At 38.4% G+C, this 27825-nt stretch overlaps 1 protein-coding gene and 1 long non-coding RNA gene across 2 annotated transcripts in view; one reads left to right on the forward strand and one right to left on the reverse strand.

Annotated features, from left to right (window-relative positions):
- Window positions 1-27825, forward strand: part of TNIP3 (TNFAIP3 interacting protein 3) — a 49653-nt gene that overhangs the window by 13446 nt on the left and 8382 nt on the right. The window contains exons 2-11 of the mRNA XM_081812943.1: window positions 1937-2023; window positions 5252-5332; window positions 7035-7100; window positions 8553-8684; window positions 10641-10769; window positions 15835-15954; window positions 18801-18926; window positions 23119-23169; window positions 24055-24153; window positions 27038-27098. Coding sequence (XP_081669069.1) covers window positions 1958-2023; window positions 5252-5332; window positions 7035-7100; window positions 8553-8684; window positions 10641-10769; window positions 15835-15954; window positions 18801-18926; window positions 23119-23169; window positions 24055-24153; window positions 27038-27098 — 931 coding nt within the window. The 5' untranslated portion in view covers window positions 1937-1957. The remainder of the gene's footprint in view (window positions 1-1936; window positions 2024-5251; window positions 5333-7034; window positions 7101-8552; window positions 8685-10640; window positions 10770-15834; window positions 15955-18800; window positions 18927-23118; window positions 23170-24054; window positions 24154-27037; window positions 27099-27825) is intronic.
- LOC145720270 (uncharacterized) lies at window positions 392-11228 on the reverse strand. Its single transcript, XR_014143169.1, has 3 exons — window positions 11047-11228; window positions 1645-1713; window positions 392-1122 (listed from the first exon to the last, which is right to left on the reverse strand). It is a non-coding gene; the product is annotated as an uncharacterized LOC145720270 (long non-coding RNA).

Here is a 27825-nt window from a genome sequence, read left to right on the forward strand (position 1 = left end):
CATCTACTGGGTTTATGATTACCAAATACACAGATAAGGCTGAAGGGAACCTTGAACAATATACATATAACTGTGTTGTGGGGGAGGAGACTAGGAAGAAAATATTTTCATGCTATAGTTTGTTTTTTCTTTTTTGATGAGCAGGTTTTAGTGTTAACGAAGTGTCAGTCTCCAGGAAATCTCCGCTTATAGCCCCTAAAATCAGATCATATGTAAGTCATAACTCTTCTTTTAGAAATCTGAACAATTTGATTCCCACCTGCATTTTTGGATATTGCCTGAAGGAAACATCACTCCATTTCACTCGAGTGTACCCCCAAGACAGACCAAGAACCCAGCAGAAAACAAAACCATGTACACATACACACGCACAGCAAAAAAAATCTATAAATTTGGCATGTAGATATATATCAATTTATTCATTCAGCCGAACGTGTTGAACACCTGCTATGTGTCACAGTGCTGTAGGTACAGAGGTGACCATGCAAATATGTAAATAAACTATTATAAATACTAAGTAAGGGCTCTGCTTGGTTGGTAAAAGGAGGTCAAATAAGGTCAGGGGCAAGAGAAGTATTAGCCAGGTTTTCCAGGTCAGCTGGTTGGAAGGGGCCCAGAGGTGGGAATGTTCTGGGCAGAGAAAGCAGCATGTATTAGACACATGGCTTTTTTCAGGAAATGAAGGGGATTCAGGATGGCTGGAGCACAGGAAGAGTTGGGAAGTGGTAGAAGATATGAAAGAGAAAAAGGATAGCCAAATCTTGGGCACCCATTATTCTCTTTTAAAGAGTTTGAATTTCAGGAGTTTTAGGATTTATCCCACATATAAGGGACTATCTCATGGAAGGTGTAAAGAAAAATGTAAATTCAGTATATGTAAATGTAATTAAAATGTAAATGTAATTAAAATGTAAAATGTAAATGTAAATTGACTGTAAATTCTTTCTTCTCTTCCTTCAGCAACACATTCTTTGCTTTCTGTATTCTTGGCTCTTTTTTGCTCCCTCTCCTCCAAGTCCAGAATGAAGTCTTGTGCTCTACCATGACCCATTTGTATAGCTCCAATCATCCATCTTTTCACGCTTTTATCTGCACGACCCAGTATTCCATTACCTCAATGCCCTGTAAAATGATGAGTCAACTAGTTAACACTAAAATGTTAGTGAAAAAAAACAACAACGACAACAACAAAAAACAAAACAAAACAAAAAAAACATTGAACTGCAAATGAATCATGGAGAAAATCTGGACTTGACCTATGGAAAACACTGTCTTAAACTTGAGAACTGAGTTTAAACTTTCTACCAATATAAAGGATAAGCTTTGCAAACAATGCCCGTTTTTGTTGTAATGAATTTACTCTTTTAGTTCCATAGGAATTGTAGAACTTACAGAACTGCGTATGATTCAATAAGTTCCACACGGCTCACCTCACAGTTAGAAGGCATTGCCAGAAAATCTTGCCTTTAGGGAAGCAAGTAACCGATTGTCGGAAGTCAACAGTTACTTAATTCTCTGGGAAATACAATGAAGTTATGGCAGTTTGGCTACTGAGGAAAGACTTGGTTTGCCCAGGCTTTCTGTGGTAACTTCCTCCTCCAGTGGGAGAAACTGCCAGTAAAGGAAGAATGACTATTTACTTACCATAGGCAAGGCTAATAGGTCTGTCTTAGTCACAGCCTGCCTCCTTGAGACATCCTGGGAAATCCCTATCTGGAACAGAAGAAAAGTTAAAATCACAGATGCTGTGCTTATGACCTTATTCTGTGTAAATCATATACAGAGTCACTTCTGTTCATTTGTAATGAAAAACTATTGCTGTTATTTTCTATCATGAGTTAACTGTGTGGTCTTTTTAAAATTTTATATATTTGATCTCACTTTAAAAGATACCGCAGGAGACATTTTCTTTCTCTTTATCTTTCTGTCTTCCAAGACTCCAGGAAAAACAGCTTCCATGGCACATTTTGTGCAGGGCACAACTAGAATGAGTGCTGCAGAAGGTTCTACGGAGCATGCAGAGGTAAGAACACATTTCTAGGGGATGAATTGACCATATCTAACATCAATTGCGCTTCTCATGGTTAATTATGCAATGATGAATAAGAGTAGAAATGGCTAGTTCACTTTATTTAGATAATATCTGCTATGTATTTTTGATCAATGTTATTTAACAAAGAAAAAGTATCTGGATGACCATTGCATTTCCTCTGATCTCTCTGAGCTACCTTTCTTCTTTTACGAACTGAGATTAAATCTTGTCCAAAGTCTTTACAGCTCCCCAGTTCTGTGGGCTCCATATTTTGCACTTGATTTAGAGAAATTTGGTTCAATGTAAAATTTAAAAAAGAATATTGGTGTAGTTGGAAATAGAACATATTATAGCAAAAGAGTAGCCATAGTAAAATATTTATGTATGTACAATTAATACCACAGTTTTTGTTGGGTTACTGGTTACTGCAACAGATACTCACTTACTGAATGAATGAATGAATGAATGAATGAATGAAAATGCTTTCTTAAAGTTCTTTTTAGAGATAACCGAGGTATAATAGTAAACTAAATGGAACTCTTTTGTTTATTTAGGTATTTAATTTAGCAGTGTCAGAATTTGAATATCTTAGAAGTTGGTTTTGGTGTTATGGTAAATGAGAGGCAAATACCCAGATACTTTAAGCACAGATTACACTATACAAGGAATAACTGTTCTGTTAGTGGGTCATTAGTAGAACCAATGACTAAAATCTTTGTTATTCATTGAAGCATCAGATACCTTCCTTAGCAATTGGAAAACCAAGCAAATACAAATGGAAAATTCTCCCAAAACTTTGTGTTTGATTGACTTTTGCTTCATTTTTAATACATACCTGAGACATATGAACCATGGTAACATGTTGATTAATCTCCAGAGAAACCCCTGGTGATACATTTATGGCTTATAAGCAATTCCTATTACTGTGCTTTCTCTCTTTCTTTCTTGCAGATTTAGTATCTGCAATTCAGTAACTCTTATTTATAAAATAAAAATCAAAGTCCAAATGTTTTACAATTTCTTTCCAGAGAAAATGATATATGGCAAAAATTGCACACTATTTAATTACTCTTAATCTGGTTTCCCAGAAGACTAGGTCATACAAATATTTCCTGCTCACAGAATTTTTTTGTCTATATCACAAATAGAGAGGAGACTTTTTGAGGACCCCAAATCTGTGCCTCCAAGCATGGTCTGGAATAGGGGAAACTTGAACTTCAGTATGAACCACTGTAGCCTCTGAAATTTATTAAAAATAGAGATGGGATAAACAGGCTGAGCACAGAGGATTTTTAGGGCAGTGAAACTATTCTGTATGATACCATAATGTCATTATACATTTATTCAAATTCATAGAATGTACAATACCAAGAATGCACCCTGATGTAAACTATGGATTTGGGTGATGTGTCAGTAGAGGTTCAATTGTAAGAAATGCACCGCTCTTGTGGGAGATGTTGATAATGTGTACGTAGGTATGGGGGAAGCAGGCACATGGGAAATCTCTGTACTTTCCACTAGATTTTGCTGTGAACCTAAAACTGCTCTAAAAAATAGTTTATTAAGAAGGAAATGGAGGTGCTATGACTCCCTTTTCAGAAATTCCGTTTCAGTGTTCACAGTGTTCAGTGCCCTATGTTTAGCAAGCTCCCACAGTGACTTTTTTGTGTTCTTGTACTAAGAACCACTGGTTTGGAATCTGGTCTCACTGCACCTCTACTTTGCTGAGCTCAGGACACCCTAAATACAGTTGGCTCACAGCATCTAATACTCAGTCTGTTCTGATGCAGAATGAGTCTAGACTTCCTAAAAAAGGGAAAGCCCAATTATAAGACCCAACATATTGTCACCTGGGTTTTGATGTTACTTCTGGAACTCAGCCAAATCAGCTTCTTGAGGTCAGAAGCAAGTATAATAATTCTGAATTTATTGACCCACAGAAGAATATCTCTTTTAGAATGTGGTCTTAATTGTACATGGGTCTGAATAAGAAGAAGTTAAGAAAACTAAGAACAGCATCTATAGAGATATAAATTATCCTCTAGACCTAAAATGTTGAGTGAGACATAGATAAGTAGAGAAAAAATAGAATAGTTTTATGAATCATTTCTAATGAAAAAAGTTCTTGAAATCCCATGATGATTGTAAAAGAACACTTCCTATAAATGTTTTTGGCAAAAGCCAACACACTTTGAAAATATTTAATTGTTTGTGAATATCTGTAAATTTCCATAACTATTGAGCCTAAAACTGAATAGCAGACTTAGGACTATCCTCATCACCAGATTCGTTGTATTGTTTATGTGACTCAGAGATGAGATGGTAACAAGACTATTGAGTTAGTATAGAGAAAACAGCACTTAAGTGAACTTTGTTGGTGGTCCATTTAGACAGATGGCCCACAGTTTCCAGAGCTTTTGTGCTTTCTTTAAATAAATACCCCCAATGCTTCGGAAAAAAAAAAAAAAAAGGCTGAAAAGAAAGGTGGTTAACTTTTTTGCTGTGCCAATGATTTATTATTTATCTAGACTTATAACCTACTGGCTTTATTCAAAGGGCTGGTTAAAATTACACAATACCAGATAATCTATGCCAACCTCTCTATAACATAATTGTATGAGGTCATTGAGGTAGATAATTTATTATAGTCTTAGAATCAATTTGCTGCCTTTTAGTTATATGTATTGGTCTTTTTCTCTTGATGGTTCTATCGTTCCTCTGACTTTTGCCAGGGCCACTCTTCAGATATGGACACATCTACAGAAATGACTTTTTAGAAATGTTTATTACTTAATATAAATACCCAAAATATATCCATAAAACCTACCTGATTTCTATAAGAATTATACTCTTAATTTCCATTTTTTTGGTTTTGGTTTTGGTTTTTTTGGAAAAGGGTTTTAATCCAAACTCATGAAATCCTAATTTCTCGTTTGCCCATTGTATAGATACATTTGTAATTTATTAGAGGATTATTTTGTTAATCACTTCATATAAAGGAATCTGAAACATAATATAAATCTTACCCATCAACAGGTCTCGATGAGGGACTATGGTGTAAGGGTTGATACTGCTAGAATAGATATTTTTATGAATCACAACAGGAGAGCTGGTCAAATGCATGGAGTTTGTGAAGGACAATATTTCGCCTGCTTATGTTATAGACTATTTTATTTCACTTTTTTTTTCTTTTCTTTCTTTTTTTTTTTTTTTTTTCAGTGTGATCAATCATCAAGCAGAAATAACTTGACAAATTCTCTTGAACAAAAGATAAGGTGCTTGGAAAAACAGAGAAAAGAGGTAATTTAGAAATACTAGTTGAAGCAACATGTACCATGATTTAATACTAAGAATAAGATAGAATGTATATCTAGAGTCTTTTATTTTTGTTCTTGGGTCACAGTATTTATCTCTAGGATACTGGACAGTATTAATATGAGAGCGAGTGCTTTCTTCTCACTCACCTATATTTCTCTTACTCAGTCTCTCAGTTTTTGTGTAAATGAGTGAAAAACGACAAAGTCATAAATCGGATAATCATAATCTTAATTTGCTCAAAACTTCGATGTTCCTCCACATGGACTACGTGAGCTTATCACCTGTGCCATTATGCCTTGGAACCTGACACACCTTGAGACTGAAACTGTCACAGGCTTTTAAGTGTAATTGACTTAGGTGTTATGACTTCATGAGCTGGGCATCCAACCACATAGGGGTTAAGGAGCATTATCATAAAAAAAAATGTTTCTTTCTCAAATGTCATTAGGAATGTGATGGATGTTATTTTGAGTTCTGTTTTTCTCCGTTTAATGAATGCCAGAACCTCTATCCTTCTTGACAGATGAAGAGGTGAAAAGTGTAACAATTTTAGCACTGTGTATGTTATCAATTTTTAAATTACTTTTCTAAACCACTATACAGATTATATCCTTCATGTCTTCTCTATGGTGCCTTCTACTCCTCGTTGATACTGCATAAAATATTGTGCCCTTCTGAAAATTACTGAACGATAGCAGAGTAATGTTACCATAGCATAGAAATGTTAATCCTTAAATGCCAACAGATCAGATATCCTTATATGGTAATATTATATAGTCTATACTAAATACCCATATCTATTTCCAGCATAAGATTTACCTAGTGACTGCCTGTCTGGATTAGATATTTTGTTTTATAATTAGGAGAATATCTTGCTTCCTTTTAGTCATTGTGACTATCTTCTTGATCTCTGTCCCATATTGAAAGTGTTGGACTTTCTCTTAATGTAGGAAGTTACAGACTTCCCTTACAAGAAAACTAAAACACAGGTCATAGTATTTTTTCTTCCTTTTATCTAGCACATAATTTTAAAGCTTTCAAATTGCAGGCTAAATTATTTCTAAATATTGCCTTATGGTAAAACTATTATTCCTTGAAAATCTATACTTTGAAAAAGGTGATATTATCCATTCATTGAGTATACATTACAAATCATGCATTGATTTTAAGAAGCACTATATTGCAAGCTCTTGGTGATCAGTTATTGTGATTTGGAATTTGTTAATATAAATTCTGCTTTTAAAAAGCTAGAAGAACTATTTCATTATATTAAACAATGTAAACACATAGAAAAATATGGAAAGGTTTGAAAAAAGACGCTTCATATATTAATAAATCTTACAGAAAACCATCAATACTCACAAATTTTTACTGGATTTTGATTGGGTTAAACAAAGATGAAAATTCAAATAACTAAGCAAAATTGAAAGTTGCTAATAAATGGTTCAGCTGACTAGGCAAGATATACCGAAGACTTAATAGCTTCTCATATATGAGACAGTTACGAAAATGGGAAAAGTGTACTCAATTAAATCATCCCAGCCTTACCAGTACTTGGCAAAAGGCATATTGTCTTCACCCATGGCTTGTAAGATCTTAGTAACCCCAAAAAGTGATTTCATTTTGGCCAAATTTCCAAATGGGCAAAAATCCATACTGATTTACCAAATTTTAATAATTTCAGCTCCTGGAAGTTAACCAGCAATGGGATCAGCAATTTAGAAGTATGAAAGAGTTATATGAAAGAAAGGTAAACACCTCTCTATTTAGTATTTGCTTTCGATCAATAAGCTGGGGGACAAAGTCTGTGAAGATTCTCACTGATTTCTGCTGAAGGAGATCTGTGGATAGCCAACTGCTGAAAAATGGTGGGGGTGTGGGGAAGGTGCTGAGTGTATTATTGGCCTCTTGGTACTGAAGATTAATGAAGGATATCAGTGAATTATCTTGAGCATGGCAAAAAAAAAAAAAAGGGGTACTAAAAATAGCCTCCTGAGCTGTCTCTAGAGTTCTTATGCACACATTTATCATAGCTCACAGAATATCCTGGCTTTGGCTCTGTTACTAGCAGCCATGAACACACAAAGTTATATGTGAGGTGAGAGATCGTTTAAAGTTCATACTGTTTTATGCTAGGCTAGTTCTCTAATTCTTCAATTAGATAGCATAAGCTATTTCGGCAGATAAAGAAATAAACAATGGTAACAGTGAAAGTATGAGGGGAAGTGGCGCATCCCCCCCCCACCAAAAAAAGTATGTTCTCTGTCAAAGAATCTTTTGCTTTGGTGAGAAACTTTTTGGAGAGAATACCTTTTAATAGGTAAAAGTCAATTTATCATTGTAAACTATTCTATGTTCAAAAAGAGGAAAAGGAGAAAGTAAATTCCCCTAAATAATTCAGAATTAAGAAACCTGACCACAAGTGAGTAACGTAGCAGTACTGCTCTTTTCTTCCCCATTTTGATAGGCAGAAGTTTTAAATTTTGTTAATGCAGGAGAATGTTCCTACTAGATCAGGCCATGGTCAGGCCACCCTGTTATATTCAGTCTGGGGCAGGCTTTGCCTCTCCAAATTTTAAAGAACATGGTCCCAGAGAAAATGTTTAAGATGCTCAGGAAGAAAGGCTCACAGGTGTGTGAAGACCTGGGGTTAACAACGGGCATCCTTGATGAGACACCCTTTTCTAAGGCTTCTCAACTGGACCAGCGTCACTCTGAGGACTAATTTGGCATTTCGTAGCGGGTCAAACATTGCACATTATTGATAAGTTAAAAGCCATGTCTGTTTTTCTCTGGTGCAGACATATTCACTTACCCCTACCCCTCGCTGCTGCTCTTTTCAGGTCAGGAAAAGACACATTTTGAGAGTTAGGAAGAATGACAGGCCCGAAAGTGCCCCCCCCCCCCGTCTAAGGTCTAAATCTTTAGTCCCTCGGAAGTGGTGTGGTTTGGAGAAAGGAGGGAAGGGGCTGAAGGCTGTTTCGGGGGTTTGCTTTTTCCCGTAGAGGAAGCCCTTTTTTTAAATGCACTTGTCCGGATCTTGGCGAAGAGGGGTGAGAAGTAGAACCTCTCGTTAGGGGCCCGCCCAGGAGTGGGGCGTGACTGTCCCCGAGTGCACGGGGTGGGAATAAATCCGGGAGGGGGGAGGGGGCTGTGAATTTCAGAATAGGTTTCCGCAACTCTCTGTGAACGACTTCCTCAGGTCGCCGAGCTGAAAACGAAACTGGACGCCGCAGAAAGATTCCTCAGCACGCAGGAGAAGGAGCGGCAGCAGAGTCAGAGAGAGAGCGACAGGCTGCGCGACCTGACCCGCGAGCGGCTGCAGCGCCAGGAGGTGGGCGGGGCTCGCGGAGCCGACCGGCCCGGCGCCGCGGCCCTGAGTAGCCGCACCCCACACCTGTGCGCGCGGCCCCCGAGCCCCCGAGCCCCAGAGCAGGGCCAGTTCCCCGCGATCCGAACGGGGCACGTGGCCTGCTCGCTTCCTGCTTTGTCGACCACATGAGCATGCGTTCGTGTGCCAGGCTCCACCGGCAGAGAGAGCTGATCCAGAGATTCGGAGCTATCTTTCTAGCGCCTTTCTAGCCTAGAAGATTACTCCTATATATTATTTTATTAGCTATATTATTTTATTACTAGTGTTAATAATAATAGGACAGTGCCTTGTATTCGTACAGCTGCTTTTCAGCTTACAGAGTTTTACGAAGAGGCATTGCTTTTATCATCATAAAAATAAACCGTTTTAAAAACGGCCTCACCCTCATTATCTCATTTAACAAGCTCCTCCTGTCTGTGAGGAAAATATTATTTTTGTCATTTTAAAGGTAAGAAAGCTGAGATGTGAAGAGGTTGCATAACTTGTCGACCTTGCCAACCTAGTACCTGGGAAAATGGGACTTGAACACCCGTTTCCAGATACTAAGTCTCATTAATCCCCGCTGAGAGCAAGATGGTGGTCTTGAAGGCGACAGACTTCTAAAATACTCTTGGTTTTACTCTTAGTTATGGGGTTTAATGGATATTATAGAAAATGGGAGAAAAACCTTACGCTCTAATGGACTCTCATTTTTTTTACGTATGTTAAGAAAAAAAGAACTGTAAATATTCTCAGGTGAAGTCTTGTGACTGATATTGTGAGGCATTGACTGTATTTTAACTCATGCACCAATCCTAAAGCAATGTCTAAAATCAGTGCCAACGGTCTCACTGTAGGTTTTCTTATTTTGTGAAGGGTATCTGTGTCTCAGTGAGTCAGAGGAAAACAAACAAGGTTTAACAACTCCTTCTGGTCCTGGAGCAGTCCCTTCCTTTTCCATTTAGACCCTGACCAGAAATCATGGCAATTGTTCCAACAAAATATGAGCTCATTCTAAGTAAAAGCAAATAGAAATGTTCTCACTTAAAAAAACAAAAACAAATCACCTAAAGTAGATATCTTAAATCTAATTATTGGGAAATATTAATCACTAAAAGAACGTACTTTAACATATATATTAGCTAATTTCTCATCTTGATTTACCTAAATTCTGTAATATTTATTTTATTAGGTTAAAATCTGAATGCCATTAAGAGTCCAATTCACTCCACAAACAATTTACTATTTAAAATACAAATTAAGAATTAGAAGACAGATGTCTAAATCCAGAGCCCATTAGTGTCAAAGCAACTAAACTTGCTTCAGTAATTTAAAACACAGGACATCCTGAAGGTTATCTGGAACATGGAGGGGTGATGGCAGTTGGACTAATTGATCTCTACCTTTTTTTTTTTCTTTTTTTGATCTCTGCCTTTTAAAAGTAATAATCACAGCAATATGGTGCTCTGAATAATTATCTGTAGTGAAGGCTCTTTTTTGCCTGACGTTTTATCCTCTTCTCCCTCTCTTCAGTCCAGAATGATGCAGGCAGGATTGGGTTTTGAGATATTTTGCATTATTTGTTGCAATGATACTTTTTTTTTCTTTTTAGAAGTTTAATTACTTTTACTAAGTCACTTATCTATCACTTTGTAATAGTACATGGAACTAGCTTCTTCTGTGGACCCATTTGACCCTTGAAAGTGAGGATTGGGCATTTTGAGCTTTTTCCGGCATCATAAAACTTAGTAGCACTAAGGATTAAAGAAAGATTTTCTCAATCTGAACCCTGTCCTCCACCTAGAGAATATTGCTTAAATGGAGCATTAAAGGAAATCTAGCAGGTCCTGTTTTTGTTGCATTTCAGAAGTATTCCTACAATATTATGTCATCTGAATTTTATTGATTTCGATTTTGTTTTCTTGCTGTTTACTCCAGAAGGAAAAGGAGAGCCTAAATGAAGAATTACATGAATTGAAGAAAGAAAATAAGTATTTGAAGGAAAAAAATGCTCTTGTGAACAAGAAGAAGGAACATTATGAATGTGAAATAAAACGCCTCAATAAGGTATCAGCCAGGTCAAGCTGGGGAGGTGGAAGGAGAGGTCCCTGTATAAAGAGCACATTCCGGGGCGCCTGGGTGGCTCAGTTGGTTAAGCGACTGCCTTCGGCTCAGGTCATGATCCTGGAGTCCCAGGATCGAGTCCCACATCGGGCTCCCTGCTCAGCAAGGAGTCTGCTTCTCCCTCTGACCCTCCTTTCTCTCATGCTCTCTGTCTCTCATTCTCTCTCTCAAATAAATAAAATCTTAAAAAAAAAAAAAAATTTAAAGAGCACGTTCCTACCTGAGAGTCACAACCAAATCTATGCTGCAGTGTTGCTCCTAGTCTTGGGAGCTTGCACAGGAGCTTCTCTGTAATTTTATCAATCACTCCCATCTGCATCTTTTAGCCATACTTGCTTGACTAAGGAGGCTTTCAGGAATTAGTGTCCCTGCAAAGAATCATCATTAAAAAGAGAAACGAGGAGAAATTTTAGAAGACAGAAAGAACTTTTTTTTTTTTTTTAGTTCGAAGAACCACATATAGCAAGTGGGTGTTTGTGAACAATAGCATACCTCTTGGTCAACCGCAAAAGTTTCCTGAGGAAACAGGCTGCTCTTTAAAACCATCACTATGGAACTGGCTGTGATGCAGGCTGTATGGAATCTTGCTAAATGCCAAACCCAAGGCTGAGATGGTGGCCTTCCAGAGAATAAGCCTAAAACTCACTTTTAATTGGGGTGTGGGGTCCGGGGGGGTGCGTTTGGAGAGGCAAGTCTGTTAGAAAAACATAAGTGGTTCCTTTGCTTCAACTTAGCTATTCTAAGGGGCCACCTATGAATTGCTGCCAAAAGATGACTAGGGAGAGTGTGCATTTGTGTGTGTGTGTGAGAGAGAGAGAGAGAGTTTTGTAGACTAATAGCTTAATTTTCCTGGGGAAGGGATTGCTGACTTGTTCAAGGAAACAAATCCTTTGCTGTTGATTTTTCAGAGAGCCACATCAGATGTGGACCATAGGAATACTTGTAGTACATGTTTGAGTCAAGATACTCATCTCTCAAGTTAGCTATTCCATTTTTTTTAAAGATTTTATTTATTTGACAGAGAGCGCACGAGCACAAGCAGGGGGAGTGGCAGGCAGAGGGAGAAGGAGAAGTAGGCTCCCTGATGAGCAGAGAGCTGGATGAGGGGCTTGATCCCAGACCCTGGGATCATAACCTGAGCCAAAGGCAGACGCTTAACCGACTGAGCCACCCAGGCACCCCTCAAGTTAGATATTTCTTGACCAAGGTAACAGAAATTGCCTTCTAAAATAAGAGTAGGTGATTGGCCTTGAAAAAGTGCTCAGTGCCTGTATTTTGGACTGTGCATCTTGTAGTTAGTGTTCAGAGGATCATTTAAAGATCCCCAAAGTGTTAAGTTTGTGCCTGTATAATTGACAGGATGCTTTACAAATGTGCTGCTATATTCGATCTATTTGTGAGACAAGTTACTGATCAGGAGAAAATGGGAAAGTAGAGACTAACTTCACAAACAATGTACTTCTCTATCCTCTAAGAGAGGAAAACAATGTTCAGAGATACAAATTTAAGGCAAATAAATTTTCCCTTCTGTTCTCTGTTGGAAATCCTCCACAGATGAATTAGAGGAACTAGCGTTGAGATTATATTTGAAATCTTTCCCATTTGTGATATATTATTTGGTAAGTTTTCTTCTGTTCTCTAACTCATTTCTGTAAATGTTGGCACAAGAATATAAACCCTGTAGAAATTAGAACAGCCAAGAACTCTGTTTTTTGTTCAGGTCTATGTGTACCCTTCATTTTTGTGTATCTGTATCTATAGTCAACAGAAATGTTTTAAAAGTCAGTAAAAATTTTTTAACCCTTGTGATTATAATAAAATTGAGGAAATGAGAACAATTAATTTGAGTAAAATTCAAGTCTTTATACAAATGTCACCTTCTCAGAGGACTTTTCTGGCCATCCTAACTGATATTTCCTGTTTTAATGTTTCTTTGGAATTTATTGCTATCTCATATATGTTCAGGGTCTCCTATTATCAAATTTGTTTCCTGTCTCCTGATCTTGATTGTAAGCTCCATGAGGGTAGGAATTTTGCAGAACTGACTTCTCTATTAGACTAGTAGGCACAGTAGTGAGGGCTCATGATACTTCTAGTGGCCTATTAATATGTTTAATTTCCCTTAAAATCAGGAGAAAAAAATGGACCTTTAGGTTGAAAAAAAGTTTTCATATTAATATTAATATATTGATCTTTATAAGAATGCAGTTACAAAACACAATTTGAATATGTATTTATTTGGAGGCATGGACTCAAAAATACAACAGTCATAGTGTGGCCTACGTTTTTCTGTTTTTTTCACTGCTGTGTTCTGAATGCCAGCAACAGAGCCTTGCTCACAGTATGTTCTTAAATATTTATTGAATAGATGAATTAATTAAATAATTTATCTAGTACGTAATATGTTCAATAGCCAATTCTGGCTCTGAGTTTCCTGCTTTAGCAGGCATACTGCATTACTTATGACTAGTGAAAAAACATGAAAATAGAAGGGCACTTCAAGCCAGAAAAGATTTTTTCTGCCACATCTGTACCTTAAAGTGTCATCTAAAAAGCATAGATATAAAGTGATGAGCTATGAAAAGTTTTTTTTTTCTCATTTAGTGCATGTATTAGTGTCTAAAGAAATGTAAGATGCTGCTATTCAATTTTACACTGTAGACTTGACTTTTCTTTCCTTTTCTTTTCTTTTTGTACCACTGCAATAAATAGAAGTTATTCCAAATGTTGATTGGGGTAGCGGATTGTGCATATCATCCATCACAGCATGGAATTTGGGGCCCACCCTACTTGCACAAGCAGAGCGCCTGCTGACCCATTCACTCGGCAGAAATTTGTAGCATGTCAGTTTAGTAATTAACATATGGTTTTCAGAAGTTCACACAACTGTGTGTACTCAATTCAACTTATTTGCTTTGAAGGAAATACCCAAGGGCATTGTTTTCATTGAGTTCTTAAAGAGAAGCCAGATGTTTAACCAAAGTGAGAAAAATTACCTGAGGCTAGTCAACCAGTGCCACCCATGGGCAAAATTGATTTGTCCAACATCTCACCACTGTGAGATGGGTAGATCTGTTTAGTTTGCCTGTGCTGATAGTAAATTACTATTCTAGAATAGGTTGCAGGTGTTTGTTCAAGGAAGTTGGAAAACCCCAAGATGGAATAAATGTCGATTAAACTTACCTTTCGTTTATGACTCACTTGCAAAATTTCTGGAAGCCTGAATAGCATGAAAGGTAGACCAGGAAATTCAAATATAACAAGACGCACAAAAATAATCTGTTCATAGGGGTAGGATATGAAATCAGCATTTTTGATTTAAGTCTTAACTCATTTGGCTCACCCCATCCTAGATTCTCTCCATTACTTCTAACACATTTTTAAAAATTATAACTAATATGATCCTTCCTAAAACTCTGTAGCTTAGCAACAAATTGTAACAAAACATAAATTATTAAACAACATTTGTTGTTTCTTTAAATTCTTGTTGGAGGAAGAAAGAAGTTCTTATTTCTCTTACAACTTCCTGAAAAATGATACTCACAATCAAAGACTAGACAATATCCATAGCGTTAAAAGACATTCTGTTAGGAAATTCTTAGCCTGTCTACACATATTAAAGCAGTAAGTTTGCTTTTCTTTTCCTACTTTATAACCATATGGCCCAGTAATGCAGGAAAGTAAGTTACTAATAGTATCATCAAAGGCACATCATCGAAGCTACCAAAGAAATTCAGAGGAAGTGAAATCTTGGAGCTCTGAAAGTGAAACTTTTCTGTTTGTATAAAGGACTCATTTGATAATGAGCAAGTAGTCATATTGTATGTGGGCTCCCAGACCACACCAGGATGAGGTGTATTGTGTCTCAATTTTTATTATGTTTTATTGAACTCATCATGAACCAAGGTCTTCAGAATAGAGGTGATGTCTTTTATATGATCTGGTGAAGTATAGTAAATGTAAGAGATCATGGGCTAGTGAATAATGATGGTAATCTTATTGGCAAATCTAAGTGTCTCTTGTTGCCTTCACCTCCTTACCCCACAGTGAAACCACTAAGTTGTACTGGGTGTCAAGAAAGCCTCCGACTCTTGGTTTCGGCTCAGGTCATGATCTCAGGGTTATGAGATCGAGCCTTGCGTCGGGCTCCACACTGAGCATGGAGCCTGTTTGAGAGTCTCTCTCTCTTCTCTCTCTGCCCTCCCTGTCCCTCCCCATCTTGCACGCTTTTGTGCTCTCTCTCTCTAAAAAAAAAAAGAAGAAGAAAGAAAGAAAAAGAAAAAGAAAGGAAGCAGAGCACTCTCTGCACCCTGTAGTGAGTTAATGGATGCTTTATTAGAGAATAAATATGACTGTGGCTAGGCCAGGAGGACAGGGCAGAAGGACAGCAGTACAGTAGATCTAAGAAATAGTGATCTGCCTGGGTTCACATTTCCGTGGGTTTCCCTCTCTCCTATTGGGGACAGAGCTGGATAGCACACTATCACTTACAATGTCATCTGGGACCAGCAGCATCAGCTTCTGAGGAATGCAGATTCTCAGACACTCTTCCCAGATCTACTGATTCAGGATCTCTGGGGACAGTGCCCAGGGATGGGCATGTTTGCTACCTCCCCAGGTGATTCTGATGCTCTCTAAAGTTTGAGCATTATTGATAAAGTATGTGTTTGACTGAAGCAGAGAATCTGGAGGAAGGCTACAGATATGTTTTCTTTTCATGGTTGACTTGGTGGAGGGAGGGGGATCCCTGACATCAATATAAAAAACCCTCCTAAATAATAATGACAGTTGAATAACATAAGCATCGTCATGGAGAAAAGACAGAGATTCTGGAAGAAAAATTGTATGCTAGAAAAGGAGAAAGAAGAAAAGTTATTCAGTCTGAGAAGTAACATCAAAAATGGAGTTCTGTTTTGTGGGGGGCATTTGAGATCATTGTAACAATTATAGAGGAATTCATAAGATGTGGTAACTCTTAGCTCAACCGTGTGCTTATCATATAACATAGGCTCTTCAAGATGCCTTGAAAATCGAGTGTTCTTCATTTCCTGAGGACCGTTTGGGAGAGTCTGAAATGGAGTGCAGGCATGTGGAGATGCGAACAGAAATGGAAGTTCTCAAACAGCAGGTGAGAAGTTGAAAGTGGCACGATCATGTGGAGAACACAGGGCCCATTGTTCATGCTCCTTTGGACATTTTTGGAAATCTTTCTATTCAAATGTGTCCAAAGTTCTTGCATTTATTTTCATTAGAATTATCTCATTTTAAAGCTTGATAAGAGAATATAGATGAACTGGCCCAGCTCACACTTTATAAAAGGGGGACTTGAGTTTCAAATGGGTTAAATGGTTTGTCCAGGTCATACAGTTAGAAGAAGAGCTTCCTAATTAACCTTTTGGTGAGATTTTATTAGCACTGGTCTAGAGAGTTTCGTGTGGACACAATTTATTTTGAAAACACTACAACCCCAAACCCGGGACCTTTTCAGAAAATGGTAGCAGCCAGGCTGTTATTCTGTAGCTGCTGGCCTCCAGGCCTTTGAACAATGAGGGCAATAAGGGACTACCCTGCACTGATCATAATCACTGAAGAGCCCGCTCTGCTCATCTACAGCTGCATGTGGATGGCACCACCTAGCAATTTATTGATGCACAAGGCCTTCCTCCTCCCCACTCACCCAACCTCAACCCCACGTCACCAAGTGGACAGAGAGTAAAGGAGTAAGCTTCTGCATGGATAAGCAATAGAGGGCTGTAGGCACATAGCACTGCCTAACCGATTGGGGTCTAAATTTAGTTCAGCCAGCTGGAGCTGGCTTAGCTGAGGGGCCACCCATGCATATCACATCTCTTTTCCTGTAAGAGGTTAAATAAACTAATGAAGGTAAAGGGCTGGAACAGTTCATGGCGATGTCAATAAATATAGCATACATATAGGAATCCTATCTCTGAAGCACACATTTTTGGTAGTATATTAGTGGTGGGGGAGAGGATGTGATAGAACAAAGGGCTGGGAAGTATGTCCCTGGAACTGATTTGTTGGCTGTTTTGCTCTGAGCAAGGCCAACTCCAAGGATTCTTGATGCAATACGCCAAAGAATTAAGCAAATATATTCTTGGAGTTGTTGTTTATTGTTATTACTTCCTAGGAAGTAGCCTATCTACTAGAATCTAGATAGAAAATTCAGAGCATTTGATGGTAAAGTTGCATTTTCTCTTCTATCAACCCCCTTTTGAATAATCTGCCTCATTACATTCAGGATCAAATACATAGTTTAAAAATAAACCTATGAAGAGAATAAGGGTAGTATTCGGAGTGTTAAAGTTCTGCCAAATTCTCAACCCCTAAAGTACCATTGCCACTAGCCAGGATTCCTCTGAAAAAAACTACTTCTTATGTTCAGACACTTGAGTCATCTTTGATGCTCTCATATAATGTATCCCACATGCAAGAGAGTCACTCTTACACATGCATAGAGTTTACAGCAATGGTTTAGCTCATATTGGATGCAGACAATGACAGGTATCCTTTTTTTCATTATCCCCAAGAGGTCCAGAATCCATCTCCTTAGTTGTTGCGTGGCTCTTTTGCTAACTTTATGAGTACACATTTTCACTGTGCACATTTTTAATTGGACACCCACAATCACTATATCACCGAGTGTCATGTGATACACTAAAGGATTTCAATTCACAAAGAAACTGAGCTAGAATCTTGGCCACCTGACTGCAGTGATGACATCACTATCAGTGTTGTGTTTGATAAAGAGTGTTCAGTTCTGATCCGATGAGCTTCTCCCATTTCAAATGCCTCCGGTAATTGTTTACAGAGCATTAGTGTGACTATGTCTGGAATTGAGCCTCAGATCTTAACCAAAACCAAACCCAAAACAAAATGTCAGCTCAGCTGGGTGTAGTTCCCTTGCAATACTTCTGGTGAATAAAACCCTAAAAATTAAATGTGTATATCTGCATCTAGATCTGTATAACATGTTTAATTTCATCCTCTCTTGCCTATTACATTTTGTTTTATTATTATTGACTTTAATAAGCCTCTAGTTAAAAATGTGTTGCATTATTTGTGGTGAAGGTGCAGAGGGCGTTAGTATTAATAGACAAAAGTCTGGCTACTAGGTTCCCATGGAAGTTGTAATTTAACTCATTGTCTTAAAGGAATTCCTTTGCCTCATTCCCTAAGCGTCATTTATTTTCATAGTTCCACCTTACTAGTCTCCAAGCCATCAGTCAACCCTATGCCAGTTAAAAACAATAATGATTAAATCTGTTTTTCTTTTGGTTTGATTGCTTTTCTGGAATATGTGGAGTATTTCTTGAGAGATGTTCCACTAAAATATTACTACTTTTTAAAAAATTTTGTACCCCCAAAATTACTGGGGCCAGTTGTGAATACCTTTTAACAATCATACTTTGCTCTTCCACATACATGAGCCTTTCATTTCTATTTTGTCTTCAGTTTACTATTTATATTTGGAAACTGGCATGCCAATATTTAGCGGGTTCACTTAACAGCTATTGTCAGTAAACTGTCTTTTAGAACTTCAAGCACTATTCCTACTTCAAAGCCTTGTGTTGGAGATGGATGGCTTGCTCCAAAATAGTGATACTTAACACTAGGCAAGGTGGGGAGGGGGATGCTCATCACAGTAAGGAAATATGCAGCAGAATAATGGGTGAGGAGAATTTTTTTTTCCAAAATATCCATGTTGTTACTTTACTTCTGAATTCCTGACACATACTCAAGGAGGAAAAAGTTGAGAACTGCCATTGTAAACAAAGCGAGAGAGAAAATTATGGCCAGATCCAAATGGGATAGAGTCTCACCATGAAGAAATAGTCATGAAAAGAAGATAGGAATTACTCAGATTGGACAAGCCCAGATAGCACCTCTTCTGAAATCATTTTAATGGCTTATAGAAAAGGATGCTAACAGTAACAGCAAGTCAATATTTCCTAGGTGCAAATATATGAAGAAGACTTCAAAAAGGAGCGATCAGACCGAGAAAGACTTAATCAAGAGAAAGAGGAGCTACAGCAAATTAATCAAACTTCTCAATCCCAGTTGAACAGGCTGAATTCTCAGGTATAAGTCGAAACAAAATAATCTTTGCCAGCACATATGTATTTTTTTATTTTTCATTAAAAAAATTCAAGACTTTGGCTTCTGTTAATTGACATTGATTTTCTTTGAGAGGTAAGCCCCTGGGATGAAATCATTCTTAAACAATCTTGTAAAAAGATGAAAATGACTGGAGATTTCTCTTAACTTAAGTCTATTAAGGAGTTACCTAAGAAATTGGATTCCAAAGTCTTTTATAAAATCCAATTCTTTTGATATTTTTCTCATAGTATTTATCTTGGTAGAAAGGGAGTTGAACTACCTAGTACTCAAAATTCAAATCCAAAACACTCCAGCATAGTGAGGTTGTTTTTAAACTCTTTGTCATTTTCTTTGAAGGGCTATGTTGGAATGTTCCTGTCTTCCAAAAACATACATATTTCTAAATGTCATTTATATATATAAAATACAGTGAAACCGAGAATTTTGTTCAGTGGGTTCCCCGATTAAATGTAACTGGAGCACTCTCAAGGAAGCCACATAATGTTAGTTTATTGGAATAGAATATATTAAATGTAAGCATATTACAATTAAATGTAATAGGATATATTAGAAGTAGACTCAGGAAGTGGCATGATGGGTAAATATTGATGTTAATGAGGAAAATGTAGCTAACACAACTTTGGCTTAAGAAAAGAAAATGAACCACAGAATTTTTTTTTTTTTTAAAGATTTTATTTATTTTATTTTGAGAGAGAGAGAATGAGAGACCGAGAGCATGAGAGGGAGGAGGGCCAGAGGGAGAAGCAGACCCCCTGCCGAGCAGGGAGCCCGATGCGGGACTCGATCCTGGGACTCCAGGATCATGACCTGAGCCGAAGGCAGTCGCTTAACCAACTGAGCCACCCAGGCACCCGAACCACAGAATTTTTGATTTGCAAAATCATCCAGTGCTTTTCAGTAAACAGGAAATTGTTGCAGAACATGCTGTGACAGCTCTGGAGCTGCGGGATTCTTAGTCTCAAAAGAAATGTTTAACTTTGTCGTCCTCTTTTTCCTAATACAAAGTATACAGTAAATTAATTTCTTTTCTGACATTTTGTCAAGGTTTCACTTGAAATTCCTAATTTTACATGCAAAAATTATTTGGCAGAACCATTTTCTAAGAAATTAAAAGTAATAAAATAGTGGCAAAAGTATAATAAAAATGCTTTTCTGAAAATAATTCATGCACCTTACTTTATACAAACAAGGGGTGAGAAAATGTTCTCATGACTCTCAGTGAAGAAGTCACTCTCAATTTATATGTCTTACATGCAGAGCTCCCTTAATTTCTTCTAAGTTGTCACTGCACTAATTATTTTACTTTCAGCCATATTTTAATTTGCTCATTCTCCTATATGAACTTCAGATTGATGATAAATACGTGTCTAAGATTGGCAATGTTCTTGCCATTGTAGACGTTCTAGTGCATCAAGGAACACATAACAATCTGGATATATTAGAGATTATAATCCACAAGTAATTTTCATTTCTCCGTCACCTATAAACTAATTTTTGATTGATATCAACAAAACAGTGCATTGTCTACGTAGAGTATCGTATAATTGTATTAATGAACTAAGGGATAATCTTGGTGATACCTTAAAACTACCAAAATTTTTCTTTAAATAATGATAGTTCAAGCATTTATTTTTCATTTTTTTAAAGATTTATTTATTTGGGAGAGAGAGTCCTAGAGCACGCACAAGTGGGGGGAGGGGCAGAAGTAGAGGAAGAAGGAGAGAATCTCAAGCAGACTACCTGCTGGATGCTGAGCCTGACACAGGGCTCAATCCCATGACCCGGAGATCATGACCTGAGCCGAAATCAAGAGTCAGACACTTAGCCAATGAACCAGGTGCCCGCTAACATTTATTTTTCAAAAGTCTCATTCACTCTGGTCAAAAGATGATAGAACTCACAAAGAGATATAGTAGATGGCTTAACAACCCATGTTTAATGTATTAACGGCAGATTGAATGCCATGATATAATAGAATGGACATGATGTTATTTGAATATCATGTTATCTGTGGTCCCAAAAAAGGAATTCTTAGCTCAGATCATTCTGGCACTAGTTTCTTACATACCAGAGTTTATTCATAATATCACTAAGGATGTTTTAAGCCAACAACCGGTAAAATAGGAGTGTGGTAAAGAGCAAGATACCTAGAGATTCTTGGGAATAGGAGTAGGGTAACAACTTCGTGCCTGTGCCTGCTTTGACAATCAGGGATGGCACTGGACAAGTTCTCCAACTTTTCTGTGCTTCCTTTCCTTTATCTGTAAAATGACAAAGTTGAACCAGATGGTCTCTAAAATATTTCTTATAATTCTAAAACCTCTGTCTCTAAAAATAAGTTACTAAATCTCTCAGTATACTCACCTGTGAAATATGGATGATGGTTTCCACCTCATGACTTCATAAAGTTGTTCTCAGGGTGAAATGAAAAAAATCTACACAAAAACATCTGGCTCAGGTCATGCCTCACAGGTATTTCACAAATGATTTTAGTTTGTTGGAAGGAGGAGTTTTTAAATAGGGTCAGTTAGTTGTATAATTAATATGCCACATACAGTTTCTTGTAACTTAATTTTGATGCTTTCTTTCTGCAAGGCATTTGTTATATACTATAAGGAACTAAAAGAATGATCCTTGCTGTTAAAGACTCACAATATAAGGGGGACATATATAGTCTATCCTTATCATTTCGGGATTCCATATTTGTGAATTTACCTGCTTACTGAAATGTATTTGTCACCCCAAAAATCAATATTGGTGCCACCTAAATCCATTTGTGAATATGTACAGACAGAAAAAAACTTGAGTCACCTTACACACTTGTTCCCAGTTGAGGTCCAACAAGGCCTTGCCTCCTTGTTTCGGCTCTCAGACTGTAACAAATGTCCTTTTCGTGGTTTATTTCATGCCACATTTTCTCATTTTTGTCCTTTTTGTTGGTTATTACATTGCTTAAAATAGCCCCCGAACAGAGTGCGGAGGTACCTCATGGTAGGAAGGCCATGCTCTGCCTTACAGAGAAAAGACGTGTTAGGTAAGTTTCATTCAGGGATTAACAGAGTGCCATAGGCCAGGAGTCCAGTGTTAATGGGCCAACAATCTATATTCAACAAGATGCCTTTAATAGAAACGCACATAAAACAGGATTCTATATTGATCAGTCAACAAAAATGGTCTGACCAGAGGCTCATGGGAACCTAACCCTGCATTTCCCAAGGAGCAGTGGTTCCATTCTCACTACTTCAGTGTTCATGGTGACTTTACAGAACGTAACTCCTGCGGATAATGAAAACTGATTGTACACAGTACACATTGGCTACAAAAAGTCGCAGGGAAAATGTATAATGCTAAATGGGAGGACAAAGGAAGGAGAGAGGCAGGACTTGGAACGTATCATTCGGTGGGGATATATGCCCTACAGGCATGAGGAACAGGGTGTGTAGGGATGACAATAGCGTGACTAATGAGTGAAAGCAAAAACAGCTTTCTCTAGTTGTGTCAGATGTTGAAGGACTTCACGGTGGGTGACTCTGCCAGATGAGGCTGGGCCTTAAATAGGGAGAAGCCATAAAGTACAGCAGTGTGACTTTGAACAAGTTCCTCAGTATCTCACGTCTCAGTGTCCTCATCAGTAAAATAGGGATAATAACATTGAAGTATCACATAGAGGCATTGGGAGGAGTCGGTGAGTTATTATATGTAAAGCTATAGATCAGTGTCCGGCATGGATTAAGTGCATGTACAACTTCTAGCATTTACGGTGACGGCTCTTGAATGTACAGCTGACCAATTCCAATTCTATTCAATAAGCAGTGGAAGCTGTTTTTGTGTCTCTGTCCATTCCCATGTCTCTACATTTATATCTGTGTCTCAGGATATCAACCTAAAACTGAGAATTACAGTCGTTTCAACAAATTGGAATAACAGTTTAGAACGATTCTACATTCCACGCTTCACTTGGGCGTTTCGAGATAGAACCAGCGCAGGTCTGGAAAATCCAAAATGTGACAGTTTTCAGTGGCGTGACTGCTGTATCAGTCAGTGCTTCACCCCTGGGGCTTCTGAGCAGGTCGCTGACAGCTGGGTCAAGAGTAACTTTAGAACAAACCATGTGGGCTCTTTCGATAAACAAATGCCTTTGTTTTGTCCATAGATAAGAGCTTGTCAGCTGGAGAAAGAAAAACTCGAAAAGCAATTAAAACAGGTACGTTGCTCCTTACCTAAATTCACCAATCTTCTGGTCATAGTTGAAATGGGAACTTTAAGTTCCGCCCCCACATTTATTCCTGACTACAGCAGTTCCTCATGGTTCCAATTAAAGGTGTATTCAAGCTCTGCTACGGATGTTCCAGGACAACCCAGGCTTTGCATAATGGACTAAAATGCCAGTGGATAGATAATGCTTAGGTACCACCAAGACCTGTCAGCCCTAACGCTCATGAAAAACACATGCTTTCCAGAACATGTTACCAGTAGCACATGCCTTAGTGTGTGCTCATGCAAATAGAGATTTCTTCATTGACCCATGAACGCCTGGGAAGTATATCCTTGGTATTTCTTGCAGTTGCTTACACAATTTACAGTGGAAAATTACATCAAAGGTTTGTGCCTCTTTGGGGAAAATACAGTATCTTCTTGGGCACTGAAGTGTTTTGTCCCATTGGTTCTCTAGTAGGCTGCAGGAATTAATATTATTTCTCTTGATTCTTAATTTACTCTCTGGACTTTAGTTATGCTATAAGAGTCTTGTTAAAACTTGTTTTATGGCTTAATGGCTGGTTCTTCTTAAGCGAAGACCCTCTGTGAAGATAACTCAGAAAAATAAAGTTAACTCTATACCTTTTAAGTGTTTCTGATGTCTTCAACATGAAAGGCTAATTAGAGTTTCACCTTAAGTGAAATCTTCCCTGTGAGCCTCATCTCTATCAGTCCAGAGCCTACATCCGTGCACCCACCGTGTTGAGTCGGGATTATGCGAGAGTTCGACTGAACCTTAAGATTTCAGCCAGACCTGTGGTTGTATAAAGCAAGTGTCAGTGTGACTCCCCAGTTTCACGCACTTCCTGTGAACCGACATTTTCCTCCTCAGATGTTGTTCCCGATGTGTAACTGTGGCTCGAATTCCCACCTGTGGAATCTACGTGCACCAGCAGGCCCCGGGGCTGCACAGGATCAACAGAAGCTCCCAGTAAGTAAGAGCTTGCATCTCAACACAGAAGTGCTTATATTACCTAATAAGTCCTAGCATTTTTTTTTTTTTCTTTTTGGTAGAAACCCTATCTGTCTCTGTAATTTGGGCACATACTATTGTCCACAGAAAGAGCCTCTTTTTATCTCCGCCTTTAATTTAGAGCGTTACAGTGGTCAATGTACACTATGATTATCTTTTTGGGACACGGCATCCACAGGACACACAAGGCTATGAATAAATTCACTGAACGGTATCAAATTGAGCTGTAATTCTTGAACAAACATACCACATTTTATAAGGGCCATTTTAAATGACATACCTGACTCTTCCAAAAGGGCATTTTTGTGGGTAAAGAGAAGCAAAGTGAATGTAGCAAGTCTGAGAGATGCCTTTTTCAGTTGTAAACTTATACTGAACTACTATGGATATGGCTACATCTGTGCAATATAGTCTTTGACATTTTCCAATTAAAAGGATATTCTTAAAGGATCCAAGAAAAAGTGACCCACTTAAGTTGCTCTCTGTGGCTGTGTCTAGTCAGGCAAAATGTAGCGAACAGTGGAGCAATTATTTGTGAGTGGAATTGATTTGGACAGTCAGCCCGAATAAGCCAGAACCAAAGCATCCTTCCTTCGCTTCTCCATAGCGCTCTTCCTCCCACCCTCCCCCACGGTCTGGATGCTGGTCTCTACTTTGTGTTTTGGCTACATAGACAGCATCTTTACACAGGAAAAGAATTATGCATTTTTCTGCATTTCGGAAATGCTCAGACAACTCCCCTCCCCCTTAGTTTGTATTGTGTTTTTAATTATGCAAAGAATATTGAAATTTTAACCGGGACTTTCCTAGCAGAGCACTTACAGAGAGCATGACTCTCTTGGTTGCCATACTTTTGTATTTGAGTGTGACTCAGAGCCCTTTCCCCAAGGGAGGAGGTAATGACTCTTTGGGTGGCAGAGACCTGTCAGAATTTAATGAGCATCCCTTCTTTGACCCTGGTGTGACACAGCACACTGCTGAGAATTGGGTTCTTTTTGTGTTGTTGCCCATTGTCACTTCTGTCTGCTCACCCGCCCCGTTTCCTTTTTTTCTTTACCTGTTTGCTTGCTTTTCAGTCTTTACAGGAAACATTTCTGGGACTCCCCAAACACAGCTATCATTCCTTAAATTTTTTTCTTTCAGAATGTAGGAGTAAATTAATGTTGTGGGAAACATAAAGAGATAGAAGTTTACTTTGGAGTTAGCTCCTACAGGTTGGGGAATTGGAGAAACAGTCTTGTGAAAGGTTAACGATAAAACCAATGAGTCATGCAAGTTTATCTAGAAGTAAAAATGACTATTTTCTTCAAATACTCATTTATGGAAAGAAAGCAGAAATTCACCTACTATAAAAAACTCATCAAACTTTCCCGATCAATTATAAGAGGTAAGGTGGTCCAGACTGTGTAAAATTATCACCAAATAAAGGATTTGATAAAAGATCCCAAGCCATGTATAATGTCTTACGTTTTCAAGCAGTCTTCAGTTAAACAGAATCTTGGTATAACAGTAGAATTTCACTCCCGGAGTTCATATAAAAAGAATATTTTGTGTTTTATGCTTATTTCTAAGCCTGAATTAAAGCACAAGCAGTCGTGTTTGTAAAATTACAGTATATTCGCCTTCTTTTGGCAACTCTCCTGGAATCTAAAACTGAGGCTCACGTCACTTGTCCTACGTGTTATTTGAGACATCTAAAAATAAACGCGGAGATAAAACACAGAGGTGATCTCATTTCCTCTTTTAGCTTTCTCATGGACCAAAAGGAGCCAAGAATCTAGGTGTCTGAGTGGGGGTAAAGTGGGATCAAACTGTACTAAATGCAGCGTTTCTTAGTGTCTTGTCTGATAATTGAACTTTAAGGCTACTTTCAGTGGTCTGGCAGCCCTGTAAATGTTCCCTGCTGGCTCATTGGTAGAGACATTTTCCCAGAGTTATTTTCAGGAGGTAATTGATTAATAGAACAAAAGGTCTATATTCTCTGTGTCTGGGCGGGGGCGGTGGGGGGAAGTAGGAGGCAGGGGTGAGCACTAGGAGCAGGAAGACAGACCATCCTCATGGGCAGGTGAAGCTGGGTTGCTCTGCTCCAAGTGGTTAACTACAGAGGTACTCGTCTTGGAACTGTATCTTGAACTTCGGGTCTGTAGCTTATGATTAATCCAAAGCAGTTTGTTTGACATGTTCCCCGATGTTCAATATCTACGTGTTCTTAACTGGTGAAGCCTAGAAGACAATCCCACAAGAAAAATCCTAGTCTGCCCTCACCTCTCACTGCCTCTCTAGTCTAAACTCTCTGAACAATCTAGAGAGTAGTTTCCGCGGAGGAACAGGACTAAGGGAAAGATCCACCCTGCTTCACCGTCCTGAGCCTCTCTAAGCTATGTCCGCATCAAAAGGCTTAGATTTTTTCCTTGTACCCCGAAACATTAAACTTGTCACTGTGTTCTTGGTCTCTCTGTTGCCTCCTGTGTGAGGGCTTTAAATATAGTTATTTATTGATGGTAAACTGCTCTGTTTTATTTATGCGCTGTAGTAAGTTTTACAGAAGTGTTTATACTTCTGCAGATATCCAAAACACATCTGCTTTAAAAAAAAGTCACAACCCCAAAGTAGGAGAAACTCTGGCCAACACAGAGTGGATTTAGAGGGGGGCAGGTTGGGAGATGGGTATAGTGATGAAGGAGGTAAGAGAGATGAGCGAGATTGGCAACAGGTTTGGATAGAAAGGATTTTTGTGCTGCCTGCGTAACAAAAGCCACATAGTATAATTACATTTTTAATACGCCACCAAGTTTTGTTTGAAGTCCATATTGCTATAATAATGTTGTATTGTTCCACACAGCCAGACTATCAGTGGTATGCTCCTGACCAGTTTCCGCCAGATGTGCAGCACAAGGCGAATGGTAAGACCACAGCTGTATTGAGCATTCTTTCATGTTTACATTTTAATGGGGTCTTTTTGGGATGTTTACTCAACATACATTCGTTTGTACTCGGGGAGGGCCTTCTAAAAAGTTGCGTTGCATACACAACTCTAATTTGATGCACCTGGGGTTAACTTGAACTCCTTAAGAAACAGAAAATGTTCGAATGCAGAAATGCAGGAATCTCAGTTCTGGCTTCTGCTCCCATTTCAGGCTCAGAGTCAGTATTCCATCTGGGGCTAGAAATGAAAACTTCAAGTGGAGCTATACTGTAACAACAACAGCAAAGCTCTGGGATTCCACTACACAGGGCAGATGCACATCCACTGTTCCAGGTTGAGTTTGCTAGACAGATGTTTTAAATGTCACTGGCAGACAGACAGAGGAAACCAAAGACTCAGAACTGTGCTCCCTAATGACTAAATGTCAGACTCCAAGTTTAGGCCAAGGTAGTCCACAACACCCACCTCTAAGTATGCTGGAAAAAAACACTAAAAAAGTCACCTATCAAGTACTCACAGCTGAGTACTCTTTTATCGTATTTTTCTTTGGTTGACCATTCTCCACTTCTTTCCAGCATCTGCCACACTTTTTTTTTTTATTATTCTTATGTTAATCCCCATACATTACATCATTAGTTCTAGATGAAGTGTTCCATGATTCATTGTTTGTGCATAACACCCAGTGCTCCATGCAGAATGTGCCC

Source organism: Leptonychotes weddellii, chromosome 2, assembly GCF_054177405.1.
Source record: "Leptonychotes weddellii isolate Sample4059 chromosome 2, ASM5417740v2, whole genome shotgun sequence".
NCBI classification, from domain to species: domain Eukaryota; kingdom Metazoa; phylum Chordata; class Mammalia; order Carnivora; family Phocidae; genus Leptonychotes; species Leptonychotes weddellii.